At 45.6% G+C, this 22,840-nt stretch overlaps 1 protein-coding gene across 5 annotated transcripts in view; it reads right to left on the reverse strand.

The window, feature by feature from the left end:
- Positions 1-22,840, reverse strand: part of spire1a (spire-type actin nucleation factor 1a) — a 57,947-nt gene that overhangs the window by 22,928 nt on the left and 12,179 nt on the right. For 2 of the 5 annotated variants that reach the window (XR_004165891.2, XM_031586567.2), the window contains exons 3-15: positions 16,563-16,808; positions 13,764-13,889; positions 10,765-10,839; positions 10,481-10,645; positions 9,121-9,207; positions 8,688-8,817; positions 6,887-6,928; positions 5,581-5,628; positions 4,208-4,380; positions 3,781-3,871; positions 3,457-3,602; positions 2,337-2,357; positions 1,347-1,373 (exon numbers count right to left, since the gene is read on the reverse strand). Coding sequence is in view for 1 of the 5 variants with exons in the window: in XM_031586567.2 (XP_031442427.1) it covers positions 1,347-1,373; positions 2,337-2,357; positions 3,457-3,602; positions 3,781-3,871; positions 4,208-4,380; positions 5,581-5,628; positions 6,887-6,928; positions 8,688-8,817; positions 9,121-9,207; positions 10,481-10,645; positions 10,765-10,839; positions 13,764-13,889; positions 16,563-16,808 (1,377 nt within the window). In the remaining 4 variants the exon portion in view is untranslated. The remainder of the gene's footprint in view (positions 1-1,346; positions 1,374-2,336; positions 2,358-3,456; positions 3,603-3,780; positions 3,872-4,207; positions 4,381-5,580; positions 5,629-6,886; positions 6,929-8,687; positions 8,818-9,120; positions 9,208-10,480; positions 10,646-10,764; positions 10,840-13,763; positions 13,890-16,562; positions 16,809-22,840) is intronic. The other 3 variants (XR_004165893.2, XR_004165892.2, XR_004165894.2) reach the window with 3 other exon arrangements.

The raw sequence follows: 22,840 nt of genomic DNA on the forward strand, positions 1-22,840 counted from the left end.
CGACAAACCCATGTCAAATGTGCATGCTATGGTGGACCACCGCACATGTTACTATGGTTACATCAAACAGACAACAGGCACCCAGTACAGGGCAAGACCACACCCAAAAACATGACCTTCATGCAAGATCCTAGTTTGCATTGCCTTTTGGCACCACCAAACCACAGAGCCTTGGGGCACAGGCCATGCCTTATGAACAGATACCTCACAAGATGAGCACGGGATGCAGGCAGAAACATGAAATGCAGCAGTTAACTTGTCCTCCTGAAAGAGATTAGCTGCTGTATAGGCCAGTTTAGCCACAGCACAATAGCACTTTTATAGCTGAATTTGCTTACAGTTGGTTATGCTCTTAGCTCAGACTTATAATGGCTTCGCTTAGCAAAGAGTTTACCAGGGGTTAGGGCTTCAGCAAAGCATCTCTGGTTACCCATGGTAACACACAACCCTGAGGTGAAGCCACGGTAACAGACAACCCTGAGGTGAAACCATGGTAACAACCAACCCTGAGGTGAAGCCACTTCAATGGAGTAGGCTTGGATATGCAGGCAGAAAAGTTCACTAATGCAGTTGACATGAATGCATGTGATCTCACAAAATCCACTGCAGTAATAACAGTTGGAAGTCTGCTTCCTCAATCCCTTTGATTTGAATTGTAGTAGTGCTCAATAGTACAGAATATGACTACAACAGGTCTGTTAAAACTGCAGTTATTTTGCAAGGGTTGAAAAAAAAAAAAAAAAAAAAAAAACACATGAAAATTCAGGCATATCTGTTGATGAGCATGATGACATTCAGATACCCTTTTACCCAAAGCAACGTTCAGCAATATAAAACACACACATATGTACATGAAGACTTCCACACATACACTGCTCCAAGTCTCATAATGGCCAACAATGTATTCTATGGTTAAACAGCAAGTATGTTTATAAATATACAAAGTGTATATTCCATTACATTATCCAGAGCCACTAACAGTGAACTAACTACAAAGGACCCCGAGTCCCCCTGGAGGAACTAAGGGCCTTGCTCAGGGGCCTAATGGTGGCAGCGGCCTGGGAATGAACTCATGACCATCCAGTGAATCCCAGGCCCTTACCACCACTGCCCCTAAAGTATGACACTGCTGGATCATCAGTTCTGTTGGCCATTATGGTCCATGGCATCCCCATGTTAGTTTTTGAGTGAGCAGTGTAGCTTGAACCAGAGATCAGCAAGCAGGAGACTCTGGCCTTCTCCTCCACAAACACACACACACACACACACACACACACACACACACACACACACACAAACGTACCGCTCGCCTTCTCCTTCACAAACACACACACAGACAAACGTACCGCTCGGGAACAGCTGGGTCCTTCCCCCTGGCCACCAAACAAAAATGACATCAGTGAGTGGAGTGCATGTTCAGACGCATCCTGTCAAAACCACATGTCCCTGGCAGGCGGCGGAGGACCTGTTTTGATGTGTGCTTGTGTGGTCCTAAGCAGGCCATCTCTATGGCAAAAAACGTGTGGGAGTGTCTGCCCTAAAAACCCTCTTTCATTTCGAAAAGAGGAAAATATGCTAATTCTGTTTGTGTAGGGAGCCAAATAGAAGTACGATTGCAGTCATTTGGATAGATAAAAAGATCTTTAATGCGAAGCGCTCAGACTCATTCGTGTTTCATTACGTTCAGCATTGTTGCACTACCTCCATTCTTATTTATTATTTTGCTCATACTGGTACTATCTGTCCTTGTATTGTTGTTCTGTGTTGTCTTGTTGTTCTATTTGTGATGCTATAGCCTGCATGGAGAATACCAAATCAAATTCCTAGTATCTGTATACATGGCGAAATAAAATTGAATTGATTCAATAGGCTCTGCTACCTGTTGTATGTCTGCATCACTAGGCTAGACTAGCGGTCTGTCTAGTCCCTATTGAAAGTTCACAACAAAAACGTCCCTTCTTCAACAGAATGAGGACAGACGAAGGCCTTTGCTTGCCATATTGTAAAAAGACCCCATTCAAAACCTTTAGAGAGGGATTTCAGAGTGACCTGACAGACACCCAGTGACAAAAGACTGAAGCACAATCTTTCCCATTCACGGTTTGTGTAAACACATCATTCACAATGTAGTCACTCCATTTCTCATGCAAATGCAGATACACCTTAAACCTCCACCAGATAGTCAGAAAGAGTAGTTGGCTTTCATGAGGAAATGAACAGAAGCACCCATGTTATACAGAAACCCTAACTAGAATGTTAGAGTCAACCACGGTGACGATGGCCTTTCAGTAAACCATGAAGTGAACGGGGTGGAATATGTCAAATATGTCAATTACCTTTGGAGCATCCGAGGACAGCTGCATTAAAATGTAGAGCACATCATTATGGCATGATGAATGTACTTAACACTCTGCTCATGACCTCAGCACATCATTATAGCATGATGAATGTACTTAACACTCTGCTCATGACCTCAGCACATCATTATAGCATGATGAATGTACTTAACACTCTGCTCATGACCTCAGCACATCATTATAGCATGATTAATGTACTTAACACTCTGCTCATGACCGTAGCACATCATTATAGCATGATGAATGTACTTAACACTCTGCTCATGACCTCAGCACATCATTATAGCATGATGCATGTACTTAACACTCTGCTCATGACCTCAGCACATCATTAGGGCATGATGATGAATGTACTTAACACTCTGCTCATGACCTCAGCACATCATTATAGCATGATGAATGTACTTAACACTCTGCTCATGACCTCAGCACATCATTATAGCATGATGAATGTACTTAACACTCTGCTCATGACCTCAGCACATCATTATAGCATGATTAATGTACTTAACACTCTGCTCATGACCGTAGCACATCATTATAGCATGATGAATGTACTTAACACTCTGCTCATGACCTCAGCACATCATTATAGCATGATGCATGTACTTAACACTCTGCTCATGACCTCAGCACATCATTATGGCATGATGGATGACCTTAACACTCTGCTCATGACCTCAGCAAGTAAGGTGTGATGTTTAATACATTTGTGAAAAAGAAACCAACTCCTGAGTCTGTAGTTTCAGGCCATATCAATACTGGTCCTCACTTCATTCATCATTCAGAACTTCACTCTGGCATCAGGCCCCTAAGTGTATGCCTGAGGTGATGGTCAAGTTAATGGTCAAGTTAAGGTCCCATAATTCCAATGAAATGGTCCCTGGAGTCTCATCTGTCATGATGATTCACTAAGACACAATACACAAACAGGCCTTTCACTGGTCAGAGGCCAACCTGCTGATTTGGTAGTCAATATAGCTCCTCCACAGTATCCAGAGCAAAGAGCACGTACTGAAGCCTCATCTCAAGCTCCCCTCGTGAGTATGCTGGAAGTGTAACCATGCTCCAGGCTTGCACTGGCAAAGGAACTACCTACCAAGGACTTGGAGCTCTGTCGAGAAGGGGGCACAAATGGCCGAACGCTGGTGGGAGTCTCCTTCTCGATGGAGTGTCTTCGCTGGGTGGGTGCGGGTCGTCTGTCTGGCTGGGGGGTCGAGGAGATGGGCAGGAACCTGGGGGGAGCTGAAGAACACACAGCCGAGAATGACTACATGTGTAGAGACTGAACGGGGGGGGGGGGGGGGGGGGGAATCATAGGTAGGTCATTAAGAGGAACATACACACAAAGATGGAGAGAGAGAGAGACAGAGAGTGAGAGAGAGAGAGAGAGAGAGAGAGAGAGAGAGAGAGAGACTCTTACTCTTCTTCCCAGCGTTGGACTCCGGTGACGTGTCTTCCATCATGGAGGCGGACACACTGGAGCTGCTGGCTGACGTGCGGCTCGGCTCATCCTAGAGCATACACATGTAGGGCTGTTTACTCAAGATGCGTCGCACAGACAAGCACAATTACCCATGGTGCATCACACATCCACATAAATATATGTAAAATGTATCTCTACATACATCATACAGCTTTGCCACGTTCATAAAGCATCTCCAACACATTTAGTTTTGACAGACATGGACTTCAATGGAAGTTCCAAAACACACACTTTCTTACTGTATCCTAGAGATATCCACATACATACACAAACATCCAACAAAACACATAAGCATTAACAGAATCCAATACCGGCAAAAACACCCCCCACACACACACACACACACACACACACACACACTCACATCGGAGTCGGAGCTGTCCAGTTCGGCTAGCGTAGGGGCCTTCAACAACCTCTTCCTCTGAGATAACTGCTGGGACCCACCCAGTCCATTGACCGGGCTGTAGGCTGCCTGGCTACCATTGGACAGAGCCAGCGTGCTGATGGCCATCTTCCTAGGGGCATCCAGGGTCACACCTGTGAAAACAGTCATGTGATCAGAATCCCAACACAAGGAAGATATGGCCCGAGATCCAAACTAAAACTTGGAGCAGCAAAAAACAAATATATATAAACATATCATTCCAAACTCCAAAGGATTCAGCAAAAAAAAAAAAATGAAAGCATACATTAGGCTAATGGTAAGGTGCAGCCTCAGATTTACAGTTCTCCTTTCAAAACCAGTAAAGTAAACTTAAGAGTTCAACGTCCAAGAGACTACTCCAGTCACTCAGGACTCCAGGAGGGACAGATGCCACCTCAGGACTCTCTGGGGTGAGTGAGCCACAGGGAAGATTATTTACTGAGGTATGATAACATTTCTATTAGAAGGACTCTTGCGTAACACAAACACCAATGCCAGAACGGGCGATATTAGATTAAACCATTACAAACGGACACAGTTGTTTGCACAGAGAAGTTCAGCAAACAGATGTGACAGAATGGCAGCAGTAAGATTCAGTGCCTCCCATTTTCTCCATATAAACCGGTCAATTCATAATAGCCATGAACGAAAAAGGAAGCCTAACTGGACCTTTTCAACACCTTAAGGGGTACACCATTGTGAACATCACATCCACCAACCAAAGATCTACCCCCTGTATGCCTATAAGGTACACAAGGGGGCGATTCATCTTCATTCTCTTATCTCTTTTTTTATCTCATTCGGACTCTGTTTACTGCTGATGCAAATCTCACCCAGAGCCTCTCCATCACTGGTGACCAAACAGGAGACATCGAGGTCGCAGACAAGTAAAAATAACTGGGAGGTTATTAAATATTGATAACATCAAACGGCTAGTGTTACATAACGGCTCTAAATCTACACTAATCCTGGTTAAGAGACTGAAAAATGCTGATCTTAACTATAAGCCTTCGGTACATACTATTAGGAAAACTGAGAACGGTTACTGTTATTGGAACACACACACACACACACACACACACACACACACACACACACACACACACACACACACACACACACACACACACACACACACACACACACACACACACACACACACACACACACACACACACACACACACACACACACACTTTAGGTTTAGATGTAGACACACACACACACAATTAAGGTTTAGTTGTAGACACACACACAAACTCCTCTGTGGTTAGGGACGGCTCTGCAAAGACAGTGGTTTTAGGATACTTTACCTGAGCTTCGGTACAAATCTTGCGGAGTGCTGATGCTTTTGCCTGCTCCTACAAAAGGGACACATCCTTCAATATGATCCAACAGTCACCAAACACAGAAGTCTGCTCACTCACTCACTCTATCGGAGCTGAGCTGAGCTCTCTTAAAGTGCCACAGTGAGGTGAACCCAAACATCAGAATCATGGACAGGGAAGGGGGGCACGTGAATCAGCTGCCTTCGCAAACTGAGGGAGACCCGTTAAAGGGGATCCACCGGGGTTGGTGTGTCCGATGAAAATGCATTGTTCAGGGCAGTTGTGAATTTTGGGCACGCCACAAAAAGACATAAACACACATCCACAAGTCAGCCACATCAAAAGCGGCAGGGGTGGGGGGTGGGGTGTGAGGTGGGGTGTGGGGGTAAGCATAGTGAGAGGAGCTTGCAGACACCAGAGAGCGAGAAGAGGATGTGGAGAGAAGTTAAGTCGGGCAACGGAGGTCATAACTTATTGACCTCAAGAATGGGACAAAGTCCTGCCCTCGCTCGTGTAGATGTGACGATAAGGGATCCATCTTTACATAATGTCATGTTGCTGTATCATACAGCATGTCTCTCAGGCCCAGGGATTACCATGACTGAAGGGGAGCACGTGGATTAGTCGTGTCATTCGCAGACCGTTCACCAAACGACGCATCAGTTAATCCCAGTGGAACTGTGCTCGTTTGTGAAACAAACACAATCCAACATGCACCCGCCCACTCGTCCACTATGATAAATGACGCCATCTCTCAAGGATGAGCAAGAAGGCTTGGGACTGGATAACCTAAGAGTGGCGTCCTTTCAGTCAGTCCGTTTCCTCTCATGTCTTCTGAACAGCAGACTGTCAAATGTTCTGCATCAAGCCTATTGGTAGACTATCAAGAGGATGGATCATTGCTTTTAAAGTCCTCTAAATGGACACAGAGAAGGATTTTTGGTATTCACATGACTGGTAGTGATTTTTTGCAAATCGCAACACCCAAGCCATTAGTGTTATAAAATCCCAATAGAATAGTTTAGAGGCTAATGTGTTCATGAAACATTTAGTGATTCTGGCCACTTCTCTCCTCTTCCCTCTACTCATGAGGTGTCTGGTTCCATGCCACGGAGGGCGAGGCGTTACCATGACGGCAACACATCCCCTCAAGATCACAGCAGCAGTAGACAAGAAATCTTTTTTTGGGGGGGGACAACAAGTTCCAAGAGCACCACAGACACGGGGTACAAACACACGGGGGCCAAAGCCAGGCAGTGAGGGTGCAACCAGGCCGGGGGAGGGGCTTTACCTGAAGAGTCAAAACTGAACGACATGCTAAGCGGTCGCATTACTGCAAGAGAGACAAAGGCACAGGGATCGGTAATCAAGACAAGGGTTTAGGGATAGGGTTCGATAAGATAGGGTGGGGAGGGGAGGCATTTTATAGGACCAAGGGAGAAGGGTAGGGAGGGAGAAGAGAGTCAAGCAATCAGTTCAAGAGAATGGTTCAATGCCAGAGGACCTGCATTGAACACAGGAGACCTATGAGGAAAGGCAGGATACATATCATGAGCTTCTGTTCCTGCATGCAGTAAGCCTGCCTGTCACTCACAGTACTAGATATGGTCACTTAACATCAAGCATGCTATGACCGTTAAAACTCCTTCTATGCAATGCAACTGCAATAATGACCTCTTACATACATACATACATACAACATGGATAAGGGAATATTTTCTCTATAATACAAGCCTAACAGTTGATGATAATCCTCCTCAAGATTAAACAGTTTAGATCAGAATGGTACCGTTGGACTTTGTTTTCATAAGGTCAGTACAAATGCACGTAACTTCTATACTTATTTCCATAGGCTGAAGCTTACTTGATTTCCAGGGTCTCTTGAACACCCTGTCCTGAACTGATCTTAAATATATACAGACACAACAGACCAATCCGATTAAGCAGATGGTCTTTGTTCCACATTAACCGTTAGGACATTCTATCAAATAAGCGTCATGCATTCTGAGTAACTCCCTCACAGTTCAACTTTACATCAACAGCTACTTTTCACAGTATTGAAATCTGTCGTTGCACAGAATCACAACTGAATGCACAGACATGTTAGCACATCATAATGATGACCACAATCAGTAGTTACATGACCGTTAGAAATCTCTCCGATGACCTGAAAAAGCCGAAACAAACCAACACTCGCCACACTAGAATCACTTATACGAGGTTCATAAATCACTGACAACATTATGCATCACTGAACACATAACATGTCCAGAACAGATCTACATGTGCAGCAGTGCAATCCTACATGACACAAAGGCCTAATCATGGACCCATGGGCATTAAGAGCATTAATGAGGCAGACACAATGACAGTTCAATTAAAGCCATCTTGGGGTGCACACACAGCGATAGACAGTAGCCATGCATGAGCACGTTTGGACACAGGTTGTGTGTGTGTGTGTGTGTGTGTGTGTGGTGTGTGTGTGTGTGTGTTTGTGTGTTTGTGTGTTTGTGTGTTTGTGTGTTTGTGTGTTTGTGTGTTTGTGTGAGAGAGACACAGGTTGTGTGAGAGACACAGGTTGTGACGGGAGGAAGCTGGTGTGAGTTTTCACTCTCTGGCTGGGGTTGTCCTCACACACACACGACAGATAAACATACAAAGATGAGCCTTTAGCTCAATGAATTAGACCCGGTTGTCAGTATACAAGCATTTTGCGAGTCATTAAATATTATAGTACATTGTGTGAATTTTAAAAGTTCTACCAGGAGACTGTGAGTAACCATAAAAGGTATTCATGCTTGTGGACAAGTATTTGGAATGTGCGTTATGTATCTGTCTATTTTCATATGCATGCATATACACGTGTGTGTGTGTGTGTGTGTGTGTTTGCGCATCTGTGTATGCGTGCATGTGAGCATGAATGCATTAGAGCAAGAATGTTTGTGAGAGAGCGAGTGAGAGTGAGAGTGATCTGAATGTCTGCACATGTCTGCTGTGTGTGGGTATGTGAGAGAGAAATAGAAAGAGAGAGGAGGATCTGAGGATGTCTGCTGTGTGTGGGTCTGTGTTGATTGATTGCTTTTGGGCCTTACCCAGCCTGTTGCGGCGGATCATGTCTGGAGACACGGGCCTCAGCTTCCTCTCAGACTTGATCCCCTCCAGGAGACGCTCGTGGAGACTGACGGGCCGCTGGGGGTGGGGCTTTAGCTTGCGTGAAGCGGCCTGATTGAGCACGATCAATACGAGTGACTGGTCACAGCATATACAAGCATAACAGAGGGTTGTACATAGATATGAAAAAGAATGACTGCATCCCTCCTTACGAACCACTACAAAGACATTGCTTGATTAAATATGGATACACATATCAGTAGTAGATATAGTATTATTAGTGGACATCAAGAAAGAGAAGAACAAGAAAAAAAGAAAGAGAGAGAAACAAAGGGAGAGGGATGACAGCTGGTCAGGTGGAGCAGAAAAAAAGTCACCAGGCCCAAAATAATTCAGCCAGGGTCGTGCGCTTACCGGGTTAAGGGGCGGGCGAGATCGGATGAACTCCAGAATGACCTCGTGGGCACTCTTTTTTAACCTGGGCGGAATGTCTCCATTCACCTGCAGCATCACAGGAGAGAGGGCAGAGGGCAAAGGTCAAAAAGGTGGGAGGTCATGGGCTGAAACACCAGAGACTGGACACAGCACATTAGAGTCATGGGCTGAAACCCCAGAGACTGGACACAGCACATTAGAGTCTGTGCCTTGAGGAGGCGGGTAGAGTCCCCTGCTCACCAGTCTTATTCTTGGCAACATGTCTTAGGGTTCACACAGCAGAGGACCTCTGCATAGACATCAGACATTTAAGAACCGACCCCCGGCAAGCCTAAAGCATCCAAACATGCAGGCCAGACATGTGCTCCGATCATGCTTGACCATGAGGCCATGACCAGCTACAATTAGTCCCCAGTGGCACTCTTAATGAGGTCATGCATTCATTCTAATGGTTCCTACTGGCTTCTGGGAGCAAAGGTCAAGCTCAGTCATAATCCGCCTTATCCATGTGCTCTCCATACTGATACGGACTCTGACGTGACGTTTGAAGATTTGCTTTGTTCACTTTCAAAGTCCTATTCAACCGGCAGCCTACAGTTAGTCATCTAGCGCTATCTGAACCAAGTCTTTCTGCATTGCCTTCTTTAACCTGAGTAATGCTGTAAGCCAACAGCAGGCAGCCGCTGTGGAACCTTGCGTGTTATCTGATAAGCGAGGGAGTTGGGCAGATGACTCAAGACAACCTAATAAAAGGCGCAATGCAGAAGAACAAATGCTTCTGCGTCAGGAAATAACAATGGCAAAAATCTAATGAATTTTAAATCCTCGCCGTCACCAGACGTTTTTCACATCAAATAGATCCATCTAAAAATAGACTTCATAACCTGTGGTTGCCTGAGGCTTTGCAATATAAAACCAAAATAATTTCCTTCTTTTAATAAACAAAGTAGAGGATAAAGGGAGAGAAATACAGAATCACCGCCCTGTCCACCTGGCCAATGGATATTATGTGAGTGTCTCTTCATAGACGGACACTGAATCTGCTGTGTCATGATATGATGTGAGTGTCTCCTCATTGGGACGGGACACTGAATCTGCTGTATCATGAGCTGATCCATGCATATTAATACAATCCCAAGAGGTACATGTGTCAATAAAACTGGGGGCATTGTCAGAATAGATTTGTAACAAAATGTTCCGCTAAGATGATGTGACAAGCTCTACCACGCAACGGCATACAGGCAAGGTTTTGCTTCACCCTGTGGTGGTCTGTCTGTCTGTGGTTTGTGTGAGTGTGAGAGAGAAAGTGATTCTCATCCTTCTCCATAGCAACACTCACCATGACCTTGCGGAGTTTGTAGCGCTGGGAGCGGATGTCGTCCATGAGCATCTCGTAGGGCGTGAGCGAGAACTCGATGGGCAGAGGGTTGTACTGGCGCTCATGAACCTTCTTCAGCTTCACCCCGTCACGCAGGCTACGCATCACCTGCACCCAGAAACGAGCCTACACACACACACACACACACACACACACACACACACACAGTTAAAAAAGACCTTCCAATAGTCCATCAATAAAGTGCTATCAAGTGTAAGTGTGTGTGTGTGTGTGTAAACTTTTACCCAGTCAGCATTCTGCAGCTCATTCAGGTCTTTGGCTGGCTCCTCTCGGGCATCTCCCTCCATCCGCCGCAGATTCTTAACGAAACAAACACGACCACAAATTAAACATAAAGACACACATTGTTTTCCTCATTAAGCCATATACCTTGGAGGCCAAACAAACAGAGGCCAAACAAACAGATGCACACACACACATGCACGCACACACACACATTGTTTCACACTGCCTGTGTGTAAACTGATTGCATCTCGTGCAAGCAGCAGGCATCAGACGGATGCCATCGACCCTCTGTGCAGGGGGCGATCAATGGGCAGCTAATGCAGCCCTTTTACAACGGTCCATTCTGCCAGGATGGAAGCGGACTGGACCAGAAGCACAGGGTCACCCAGGCTTAGGGTCACAACAGGGACCGCCGGGGGAAGCACTACTACACCAACTGACTGCTGTATCTTCCATCTGTGCCAGAGTTCATTCTGAAAGTGGGCCATAGCTTACGTCAGGTCATCAAAATGTTGAAGTGTTTGTGGGGAATATGACTCTTATTATGAATACTGTACTACAGATGAATATTGCTTAGAAATAATGCTTATTTACCTCAAAATACAAATGGCACTTTACCTATGATTTGTTAAAGGTCTGTCCGGACCTCTTCAATAAAAAAAAAAAAGAAAAATCAAAATCAACTCGGGGCTGGTCTCTCAAACTCACCCTTCTTCACACATTCTGAAAAGAGAAAAAAATCCCTCATTCCCCCGCCCCCCCCCCCCCATGTCTCTCCCGTGAGCCCCTGAATGTGTTTGTTTGTGTGTGTGTGTGTGTGTGTGTGTAGGTGTGTAGGTGTGTAGGTGTGTAGGTGTGTAGGTGTGTAGGTGTGTTTGTGTGGGTGTGTGTGTAGGTGTGTGTGTAGGTGTGTGTGTAGGTGTGTGTGTGCTTGTGTGTGTGTGCAAGTGATTGATCCTGGTCCATTGCCAACATCACATCATCCACACCAATCACTGTCACTCACATTCTGAACAAAGCGCAGTGAAGGATGCTGGGAGTACTGCTGACTGTCTTCTCATATTACAGCCCCAGCTCTCCTGTGGATTGCTTAACACACACAGCTCTTGCCCACGCAAGCACGTTCTTACACCAGCAGGGGGTTTATTTATATACACACAAACTCACACACACACACAAGCAGGGGAAGAGACTGATGACGCATGTGGCCAGTACCACTGATGCCTATATGCCAACTCCTCTAACTGTGGCATCAATACTCTTGTAAGAGCTGTATTCATTAATGGATCATTAGCTATACAGTAACCGTGGCTACCTGCCAGGCCTGCGGGACCTTAAGTGCAGACTCTGACAGACTAATCTCCTTACTGCACCCTCTCCATCAGGCTCCGCGCTCTGGGCTAGCGCTCTCTAGGCTAGCTGTGCATTACATAAGCTGCTGCGGCTAAACCCTCCGCTACATTCAGACACGTCCGACGCGGACAGTCAGAGCACAGTGCTGCCGTCCTAACAAGTGCCAGTAATCAAATCTAATCTGGTTGGACCGAGAGTACCTAGAGGTGTGTGTGCGCATGTGTGAGTGAGTGAGCGTGGCTGTGTATGGGTGTTGACATAGCCATGTGATTTTCTTCTGGGTCCAGAAGCTGATCCAATGCTTACATTGCTTAAATCCCTTCGCAAAACTGCACCACATGAATCTTGTTGCTCAAGGCCTTGTTTTTAAGAGCGCCCTGCTTGTTGTTACTGTGGCGATACAGCTCCTATGTTTCACAGGATGAAGCAACAGTCCAGTCAGAGAGGATTGAACCACCATGTGAAGAGCAGGAGGGGAAACAGCAACAGAGACGACATCAACTCAAACTTGGACACATCCATCATGTAAGGGCCATTAAGGGGAGCAATAATGTGAGGCATGTTTGTTTGTTTAAAGATGCTTCAAACACTGCCACAGCCACAGCTGACTATTTCTAGAGATGTGTGGGGACTGATCAGGCAGGAGTCAAGGGGGACCATACAGACCCACCAAACCCTCAGGCCAGACAGGTTAATAGCAGTCAGACAGGGATTAACCACTTGGCACCCGGAGAATCTTAAAGTGTGTGTGTGATCCTGTCCACTGGCTGTGAAACCTGTCCAGGCAGTCACAGTGGACAGCGTGGCTGAGCCAACGAGAGGAGGGACAGATCCAGAGGAATGTGACCCGGCAGTGCATACCTGATACACCCTCAGGGCTTATGCAGAATTATTACCAACAAACAGTTCCTCAATTCTTGATAATACAATGCATCAGTATCCTTGTCCATGAAGTGCTAGATCTCGAAAAATATAACGTACCGTTTACATGACCTCTAGGTCACTGGTAGAGAGTTTTGACTGTGGGGTTGGGCATTTAGTCCCTTTCCAGAGCTGCAGAGATACTCCGGCCATTAAAGCGGACACTGAGGATGCGGTTTCTGAATGAGACTGTGGTTGCCCTCTCTGGTTGGCAGAGGCGGTTTGAACACATTCATTTGCAAGCTTGCCTCGTTCATCGATGACTCAACCCTCTCAGTCTTTTCAACAGTGTGGATATTGCTCCACAGAAACAGCCTGAAAGCCTGTGTCTATAAATACCAACCTGGTTTTCCTGTGGACCATTACCGCAAAGACACAAAAACTATTTCATAACACATCCATTCATTTTTTACATTAAATTGACAGCGCCACAGACCTGAATAATAACTCCATTTTCTCGGAGTCAAGAAATCATGAGAAAATTTGAGTTATTATCAACCCTAAGGAAAACTTCAACCGTCAACAAAGATGGACTGTTCAACAAACATCTTCCTACAGCCCCCAGGCCTGAGACTGTGCCCATTGCTGAGCCTTGTCTAGGGAGGGCAGTCAATGATGCTAATTAATGATACTAATTCACTCACCTCGTTCTGTCTAGTGGAGATATGGCTAGCCTGCAGCAGTACAACACAAAAACACTTCAGTGACTTTAAGTGCGTCTCACCTCCTTGGCACTCTTGATCTTCTCCAGAAAGGTGCGGAGCTCCTTGGTCTCTGCATAGAGAGCCCGGCACACGGCCTGGTAGTGGTTGGGGGCGTCGGAGGGACTGGGCATATGGGATGTGCACAGCTGAAAGGGAGAGAAAGAGTGTTTAGAGTGATGCATGTCTATAGAGGTCATGGGTTAAATAAGCTGCCATATAGGATCACACATGGATGGTACAGCCTTCAGCACAGAACAGAACAATCCAAGATGGGGCTACATTTGCATTTATTCATCTGGCATGGAAAGGTCAATCAACAAATCAACTTCCTGTCCATCCATTGCACCAGTCAGTCATTCCTTGGCTATTGCAATCAGATTTGCCTCCACTTTAAAATATCCTTAGTCTTAGTGCTACTTCCACTGGACCATCAACTGATCTCCTGACCAGTTTGGATCTCCATCCTGCAGGTGCCCCACTGTATCACTGCTATGATCTAGAGGTGACCAAGTTCCAAATACTGGACTATGAAACAGAGCCTTGACTTACAGCCTTACAGTTGTTCCATTCTTCAATCAACGCAAAATCCAAGGCTACATGTTTGTAAATCTTTCTGGTTACACTGCTATGGACATATATTAGTATTGTATTCTGCCTGCAGTTAGTAATATAATGATCAAGTTGTCCTTTTACACTGGAGGTTAAGTTTATAATATTCTCTAATATCAAACCCATCTTTTTTTCAGGCTCTGGTATCTCATAGTGTGTCACTGTTTGTTTGTTTGTTTGTTTGTTTGTATTGTATATTTTGTGTAAGCACACTGAGAGTCACTTTACCAAGTCAAATTCCTTGTTTGTGCAAACTTACTTGGCCAATAAAACCTGATTCTGATAACCCTTGTCAGTCAAAACATGTAATCGGAATTATAAATTACATTAGGTCATCAAATGAATTCTACTTGTGTCATACCAACTAATAATACATGTACATTTGGGTGTTAGATTCAGGTGGGGGGTGGAGAAATCATTTACACTCATCCCTGGGTCATCATCAGCAAAGAGATCACCCATCATGCCTTGCGCAGAGACAGATACCTGTGGCGGGCGGCCCATCCCTGATGTGGTATGATGGGCAGGCGTAAACACACGGGCACGTTCACATGCTCATTCTGACTCGCTCAAGTGGAACAAAGCCTCCATATGCCTGCCGTCATGTCAAATTCCCCTGACCTGAAAGGAATTAAACCTGCCCAATAACATTTCTGCACCCGCTCCCACCCAGACCCGCCCTGTCACGGAATGAGTAGTACAGGTGTCAACAATCACCTCCTCCCCCCTAGAGCGATGACAATGCAGAGGGAGGCCAAGACTAGAAAGTTAAAGGTAGAGGAGCTAAAGTAAAAAAAAAGTTAAAGAGGAGGTAGAGTTAAATAAAGAAAACCGGTCTTAGAGGCCTATATTAGCTCCTGCCTGGGAAGGGACTGATTTCCCTGTTCCGTCAGACTAATATGAGCAACATGACAGACTCAAAGATACACAGACAAGAAACACAGAGTTTAAATAAAGCCGTTCAGCACATGATGCTAATGGCTTCTCGATAAAGAACACACAGGCAAAGACAGATATAAGAAAGAGAAGAGTATGTGAAATGGGTAGACATACAGGCAGTCAGAAAGAGAAAGAGAAAGAGAAAGAAAGAGGTCTGGGGGATTTCAAAACTGAACCCATGAGAGCGTTTTATCCCTGGAGGACAGGAGCATCTCTTCCAGCAGGCAGCTTCTTTCCAGTCAAATGCTCAAATTCACTTTACCCCTCCACTCAACAGACCGTCTGCTAAAACCACACACACACACAGACGATGAATACCACGTCCTTTGCCCCACTCCTCCTCGGCAGACTGCCAGAGGTATAACTATGAGAGAACACACACACACACACACACACACACACACACACACACACACACACACACACACACACACACACACACACACACACACACACACACACACACACACACACACACACACACACACACACACACACACACACACACACACTCCTCATTTGACCCCAGAAACACAGAAGAGTAGCTGACCCCTCCATCTGAGTTATCTAACAGCCACCAGCAGCAAACTGTAGCACCAGCACAGAGAGTTAGCACACAGTATTAGCCATGTAATCAGTAGCAATTCATCTAAATCCGCCGACTGTTCCCACACTAGCACACCTGGACCCGACCATACATCTCCTGCATTCATAACATAGCGTGTCCATTACCATTACGCCATAAGCCTCAGGTCAGCTTTCATAAAGGGATATCTCTTTTACTAGCCTGTTTATGCGCTAATCAGTACGAGTAGCTCAAGCTAAAGCTGCTTACATATTGTATGTCTGAAGAAAGATAGAGGTCATTAGCCAACCAGGAGCAGTGGAAATGTACCTCTTAGTGTGTATTACTTATGTAACTGGGGACTGGAAAAATAAAATACAGTTATATTCAGAAAGAAACTACTTATGGTAAGGCGATTTAAAGCCTTTATGCTAAGGATTGTGAGGACTTTCCAACATCATGGTCAGTGACATAATGGGGAACAGAATAGTTTACTCATAAATCCTCACTCCCCTTGAAAGAACAAAGTAACAGTAATTATTGAACATGTTCAGTACAGACTATGGCGGAGCACACAAACTTCTGAAGGTGGCAGTAGCTTTGCTGTTGTATTTACAACTCGGTATGTTCCTCTATATTTGAGCCTAGAGTTGAAGAGAAGCACACGCTTTCAACCAGCATGCTTACAGCATTGCTCCTCACTCACCTCCAACACGTCACGGTAGCATCGGATGTTGCAGACGTCTGGGCCTTCTTCTCCTTCCCCCTCATCCTCTTCCTCAGTGGCCTCGTAGCCCTCATCAGGGCAGGGGTCTTTCTCTGCCTCGTCGTTGACCATGTTGGTCATGAGATCGATGAGGCGTTCAAGAGGTGGACTCAGCTCCCGCTCCTCATTCTCCTTCAGGCCATAGTCCAGAGCCTTGTAGATCATGATGCCCAGGGACTCGATGATCTGCCAAATAAAACATGTTACACGTTAAAACACATTTTCTACTCCTCGGGAAAGTAACTCCTGATAGCAAGAGACTTTAAGATCTGAGGAGACAAAAAAAAAAAAAAAAAACACACAAAAATTCCATGTTTATCTGTGCATGTTCTTCATTTATAGAATTCTGTGGATTATGACATTTTAATAGACTATAAAGACTTAATGGGTTAACTCATGACAAACATATTAGAAACACTACTTAAACAAGTATGAACAAATGTAATATTTTCCCTAAGGGCCTTCCTCATTACTGAGGTCATGAAATTGTGTGGGTTGTGTTGCCCCAGTATGACAAGATGCTTTCAGGGAAGTTCTTTCTGGATTCTTCCGTCCCATGACACGAAGAACAGATCTCTCTGAATGTGTTCAGACAGAACACAAACCACATACTCATAATCAGAGCAGCACTAGACATGAGACCATCTTAACGAGCTACATCAGCTCACTCGTGTCTCAATGACACTCAGACAGCATTAGAGAATTTCGATTCAATTCAATTCAATTCAATCGTATTTATTTATATAACACCAATAACAATGGAAATTGTCTCGAAGCACTTTACAGAGCCCAGAGCCTGAACCCCATCGGGGAAGCCCTAAGGCAATGGGGACAAGGATAAAACTCCCTTTTAAACAGGAAGAAACCTTCAGCAGAGCTCAGCTTAAAGGGGAATTTCATCAGTGAAAATGTCCTCATAGTCTTGTGCCGAGTCAATCATCAAACTGTAGCAATGAGGAAGGGGATCCAATTATGATGCCTCTCATTAAATGCTTGTCTCTAGAGTGACTCTCTGCATCTGTTCAGAAGGTTTGGCTGTCTGACTTGATCTGGCCCAGGTGTGGAATATCCTGTTGCTGTTGTCGGACCCTCCCTTTCCTGCTTCACCTGCCTTGCTTTGTATTGAAAAATAAATCATGTGGAGGGGACTGAGACTACATGATTGAAATACAGGCCCATCTCCATTATATACATAAGAACAGGTCTACCCAGAGTCATCATGTGGCATCATTCTGAGATCTGACAACATCACTTCCTGCTCACATTCTGCCAGTGGCTGGAATAAACCAGACGCCACCTGACAATTCACTGTTTACACCACCGGACGAGATCCAACTCCTCCTCCTCCTCCTCCTCCTCCTCCTCCTCCTGTGCCCACGTGTTGGTACAAACACACAAAGACACTCGCTGTCTCCAAAGTCATCACTGGAGCACTATGGGAATAGTACTCCCAGCCTCCACTCAATTCCGTAACTCTATTCAATCATCCCAATGTGAGCACAGATGTGCTGGTCAGATTGCCCGACAGCGATGCAACAATACTATCTCAGGGACGCTACGCTCGGGAACCCAGCCAATGCATGAGCCAATGCATGAGCCAAGCAGACTAGCATGACCCCTTAAACAAAAAACAAAACAAAAAAAGAAAAACACAGACCAACGATGAGCCTTCAATTACAGCTAATACAATTGAGATCCAAAAACAGCTTAGCCAGAGATGGGCAGCTGTTTAGTGCCGAGCTGGAAAGGAGTTTAAAATAAGCTTAATAATTACATTTCCCACTGAGATTGGAGATCACACCAAACAAACAAGAGAGAATCGTTCATTCTTTATGGGTGGGGGATAAGTAAGGAGACTGATCGCTAGACATACACACACACCTCTGCTGGCTCCATCATGGAAGTGGGAGTGGTCCAAATCGCAGGTTAAATCCAACATCACGCACCAAACTCAGCCTCAAGGTTAAGAGCTTGGCAGCTGCAAATTCTCTACTAGTTGATCTATGCTTTCCCAAGACGGTGCATGTGAATGAAGTTCCATGCTCAGAAGACAGAGATACCATCAACATTAAGTCCTCATGTCTGCGTCAGTACCGGCCCTAAAATGGTCCTGGGGTTCTTTGGAGACTGTGCTGTTAGCAGTAATCACATCAGACTGCCGGCATTCCAGATGTTAATCCTTCAAAAACAGCTGAATGATATGAATACTATAGTGTCTCAGTGTTGCGTAATCTAATCCATCTATCTGTCCACCACGCCTAGCACTGGGACAGACTGCACAAGGGATGCTGATCGGAACAATCACTACCAACAGTGAGCAACTTCTGGAAACTTCTTTGATAAGTCTCCAAGAAAGATACGAACATCAGAAAACTTTGACTGCTTTCAAGTTCAGCCTCACCTCACGCTGCCCTTAGTGTAGTTAAAGCCCTTAGAGCAGAAGGAATCATGGGCAGCATGTTTATGGATCAGCTGGGACACACAATAGGCCACCAAAGAGCAGGTCTAGAGCCGACACCAGAGAGGACAGCAGGGCAGAGAGGGTCTGCTCTACCACTAAAAGGAAAGATTGAGATCACATCCATGGACTGCAGAGCTATGTTAGAAGACTTGGCATGGCCTCCGCCCTTTGAGGAGACAGGAAGGTAAGGCACTTTGTCAAAGGTTGCCACTAGAAGTGGGCTTAAGAGTCCTGTGTGCACAGCCAGGGTGCTCGGGGTGCCAGCTGCAGGACAAAGGTCTTCAGAGAGACAGAGAGACAGACAGAGAGGAGGGGAAAGGCCAGCGTTCCCACAGCACTGAATGAATGAGCGGGAGCTGGACTGTCTGACTCCAAGATCGACGCCGACAAGGAGACACATGAGCGGATTTGCCCCAGGGGAGCATGGGAATCTGTAGACCTCCACAGGGAAAACACCCCTCCTGTGCTCACACGCACGCACGCAGACACACACGCACGCACAACTTATAATACACCTCAAATACACATGCCAACAATTTATAACCACATGACGCACAACCATCTTTTATTCAGTAAATTCATTAAACTTGGTAAAAACCGGACAGGACAGGAAAGATTGAGAAATATTTCAAGATGCAGACACAATCTTAATTTGTTGTTTGCCAGAGTGCCCTGCTGAATAGCACTGACAGAGTGCTCATCCAGAGTGCTCATCCAGAGTCCTCATCCAGCTGCAATGGAATTTCTACACATCCCTGACTGCTCTCAGATGCTATGAGGGACTCCGGTGTTAACACTGGGAAGGAAAGAAAGAAAGACAGAAAGAAAAAAAGAAAAAAAAACAGAAAGAAAAAGAAAGACAGACAGAAAGAAAAAGAAAGAAAGAATCACCATCTCATTTAGAGGCTTGTGACTCAGAAGGAATGAGGAAAGGAGACGGCAGGAGACTCAGCTGACGAGGGAGGGGAGAGCTGACGGAGAGCAGAGACTCAAACATGTTCTTCACTCTGCAGAGGAAAACAAACCCGGCCATGACAGGCCGTCTCGGAGACACAGGAGCTCAATGGGTCTTCCCTTTCATGTTTCCACAAACTGGGACTGCAATGGCTCACAACCCATCGAAATGCCATCTCTCTTGTGGAGGTAGGATCATCAAAGAGGTTGTAAAATTGTCTGAATAACCGAGATCATTAAAAACTATATGGGTGTGTTACAGAGTTAAGCAACATCCCAGAGATCAAAACAATGACTGTGTCCCATGTGGCATTGGCTGTGCATGCGGTTGTTTTCGTCAAGTGAACACACTCGCTTCTTCTCATGCTCTGAAGAACAACACAATGAGGAGACAGCGCATGGGCCTGTAAGGACCATTCACATGACATCACCGCCATAGGGTCCGACATGCACACACACTCACTCACACTCACACACACACACACACACACACACACTCTCACACACACACACACTCTCCCTCTCTCTCTTACAGCTGTGGTGAATTGATGCACAGCACCGGGGGCTGCCAATGCCTTCTCCCGTTTACATAACAGTCCTACAAACATGGAGTCCTTGGCATTCAGAGGGAGAGTGTGTGTGTGCGCGGTCATGTGAGCAGCTGATGCCTGACAACATTCAGAGCACAACGCCATTGCCTCATGTACAGCTCAACTGGCTCTCGACACACAATGGGAGCAGTGACTGTCTCTGGAACGCCAAGCGAGACGGTTTCCTTGAATTTCTCAGCAGAAGGTTCCATGCCCAAGCACCATATGACGTCATACACTTCGTAAGTGGAAACTCATGACAAATCATTATGTGACTGGAGTCACCTGGAAGCCAAAGATTGACTAGCTAATGTATTCGTGAGTACAACCGATATTGGAATGTACTGGTTTACATTGATAACTCACTTTCAAAAGGGAAAATGAAACAGTCAAGCATTCTGGTCTCACTGGAATAACTCCATTTAAAAATCAATTCCTTAGGCCTTTAATTTAGACTAGCCACTTCATTTAAAACAACTCCACTCTAAACACTTCACTTGTAGCCAATGGCTCTCCTTACATTACTGAGTGAGCACTCTGAGCAGTCAGTGGGAAAGCAGTCAGTCTATAACTGTGTCTATATGTCTGTTCACATGTACCTGTGAGTTTGTATGCGCGCACAAATGTATTTCCAGTCTTATGGACCGTTTCTAAAGATTAGTTGTGGCAAGACTGGGAAAATGACAAACGCTCCTCACATTTCTTTGAGGTCTATTCAATTGTTTCAGTGTGAGAATCCCTTTAAGTAGAACGGGAAAAACCGGCCCAGTTTTCGCCTCATCATCAGCGTCTCATACGGCTGCCAAGTCTAGCGCGTGCACGTGTGTGTACATCAACAGCAGGAAGACTTCAGTGTGTTCAAACACATGACCTGTAATGGAATGAATGCATGTACACACACACGCAGTGGCACATGTACACACACGCAGTGGCACATGTACGTACACACACGCAGTGGCACATGTACGCATCTTTGAACTGCTCTGCACTGAAATCACATAATGTACAGTATAATGTACAGCACAAGGTCTCTCCCCCCATCGAGCAGCTCCTCAGAGAGGCCTCCTGCCAACAATAAGACCTCATGGTCACCAGCCTTCAATAAGCAAGCGATCAATAGTGATCATATTAGCACTGTGAGAACATGGCTGAAATCCTGTTACGATGCCAGAACAGCCAGAAGAGAGGTGTTTGGCTGTCTGTACAGCGGAGACTGATTCATGGGGATGGTCTCAGTCTCTCCTGACACACTGTGGCTCAGACGTGCTCAGTGTTTCATCACTCCCTCAGTGCCACCTCCTCATCTGCCCCTCACTGGCTGCACTGCACACTGCACACTGCACACTGCACACTGCACACTGCACACTGCACACTGCACACAGAGCTGGGGGCCGAGATGGAACTATAGGGAAATTGATACGGACAAACAATGAAAAAGCTTTTCCATTTCCTTTTCATAAAATCATTCATTTAATGAATGAATGAATGAATGAATGAATGAATTAATTAATTGTGAAATCTTCATTTTTGGGGGATGGCCCAAACAGAGCAAAAAAAGGGGGGGGGGGGCACTCAAATGTCTTTGCTCAGTCTGCTTATGAATGCCAAGCGTTTCTGTTTCTGCTTCTGTTTCTATGGAGATCTGTTGTCTCTTAGCAGGGATGCTGCAATCTGCTTGGATGCACACATGATGCCAAACCAAATGGCACAGCCAGAGATGCAGAGGAGGGACGAGCCTATGGGCTCCACACAACAAGAGTCCCATCTTACAGGTCTGAGTCACACTGGGCTCCACACTACAAGAGTCCCATCTTTGGTCTGAGTCACACATGCCTATGGGCTCCACTAGTGTTGCACGGTGTACCGGTACTAGAAAAGTACCGCGGTACCCTTACGTTAAAAACGATACGATTTTGCATATTTTTGGTACCGGTACTTCATTAAAAAAGCACGCAATCAGAGCGCACTCACTGTTCCGCTCCCTGTCAGGCTGCCGGCACGCATTGACTGTAAGGGGCGGGGCTGCCCAGCTCTCACACATGCAAATACTTCGGGTACGAAGCAGACACTGAAGGAAAACCCATCCACACACACAGAACCTTCAAATCCACTCAGGCAAAGGGAGGGAACACGTCGAATATGGCTAAGCACCTATCAGACAGACAAAGTTCAAAGAACGACAGGTTAGCAAATGTGATTATAAACATGAACAC

The sequence above is a fragment of the Clupea harengus genome, chromosome 19 (genome assembly GCF_900700415.2).
Source record: "Clupea harengus chromosome 19, Ch_v2.0.2, whole genome shotgun sequence".
NCBI classification, from domain to species: domain Eukaryota; kingdom Metazoa; phylum Chordata; class Actinopteri; order Clupeiformes; family Clupeidae; genus Clupea; species Clupea harengus.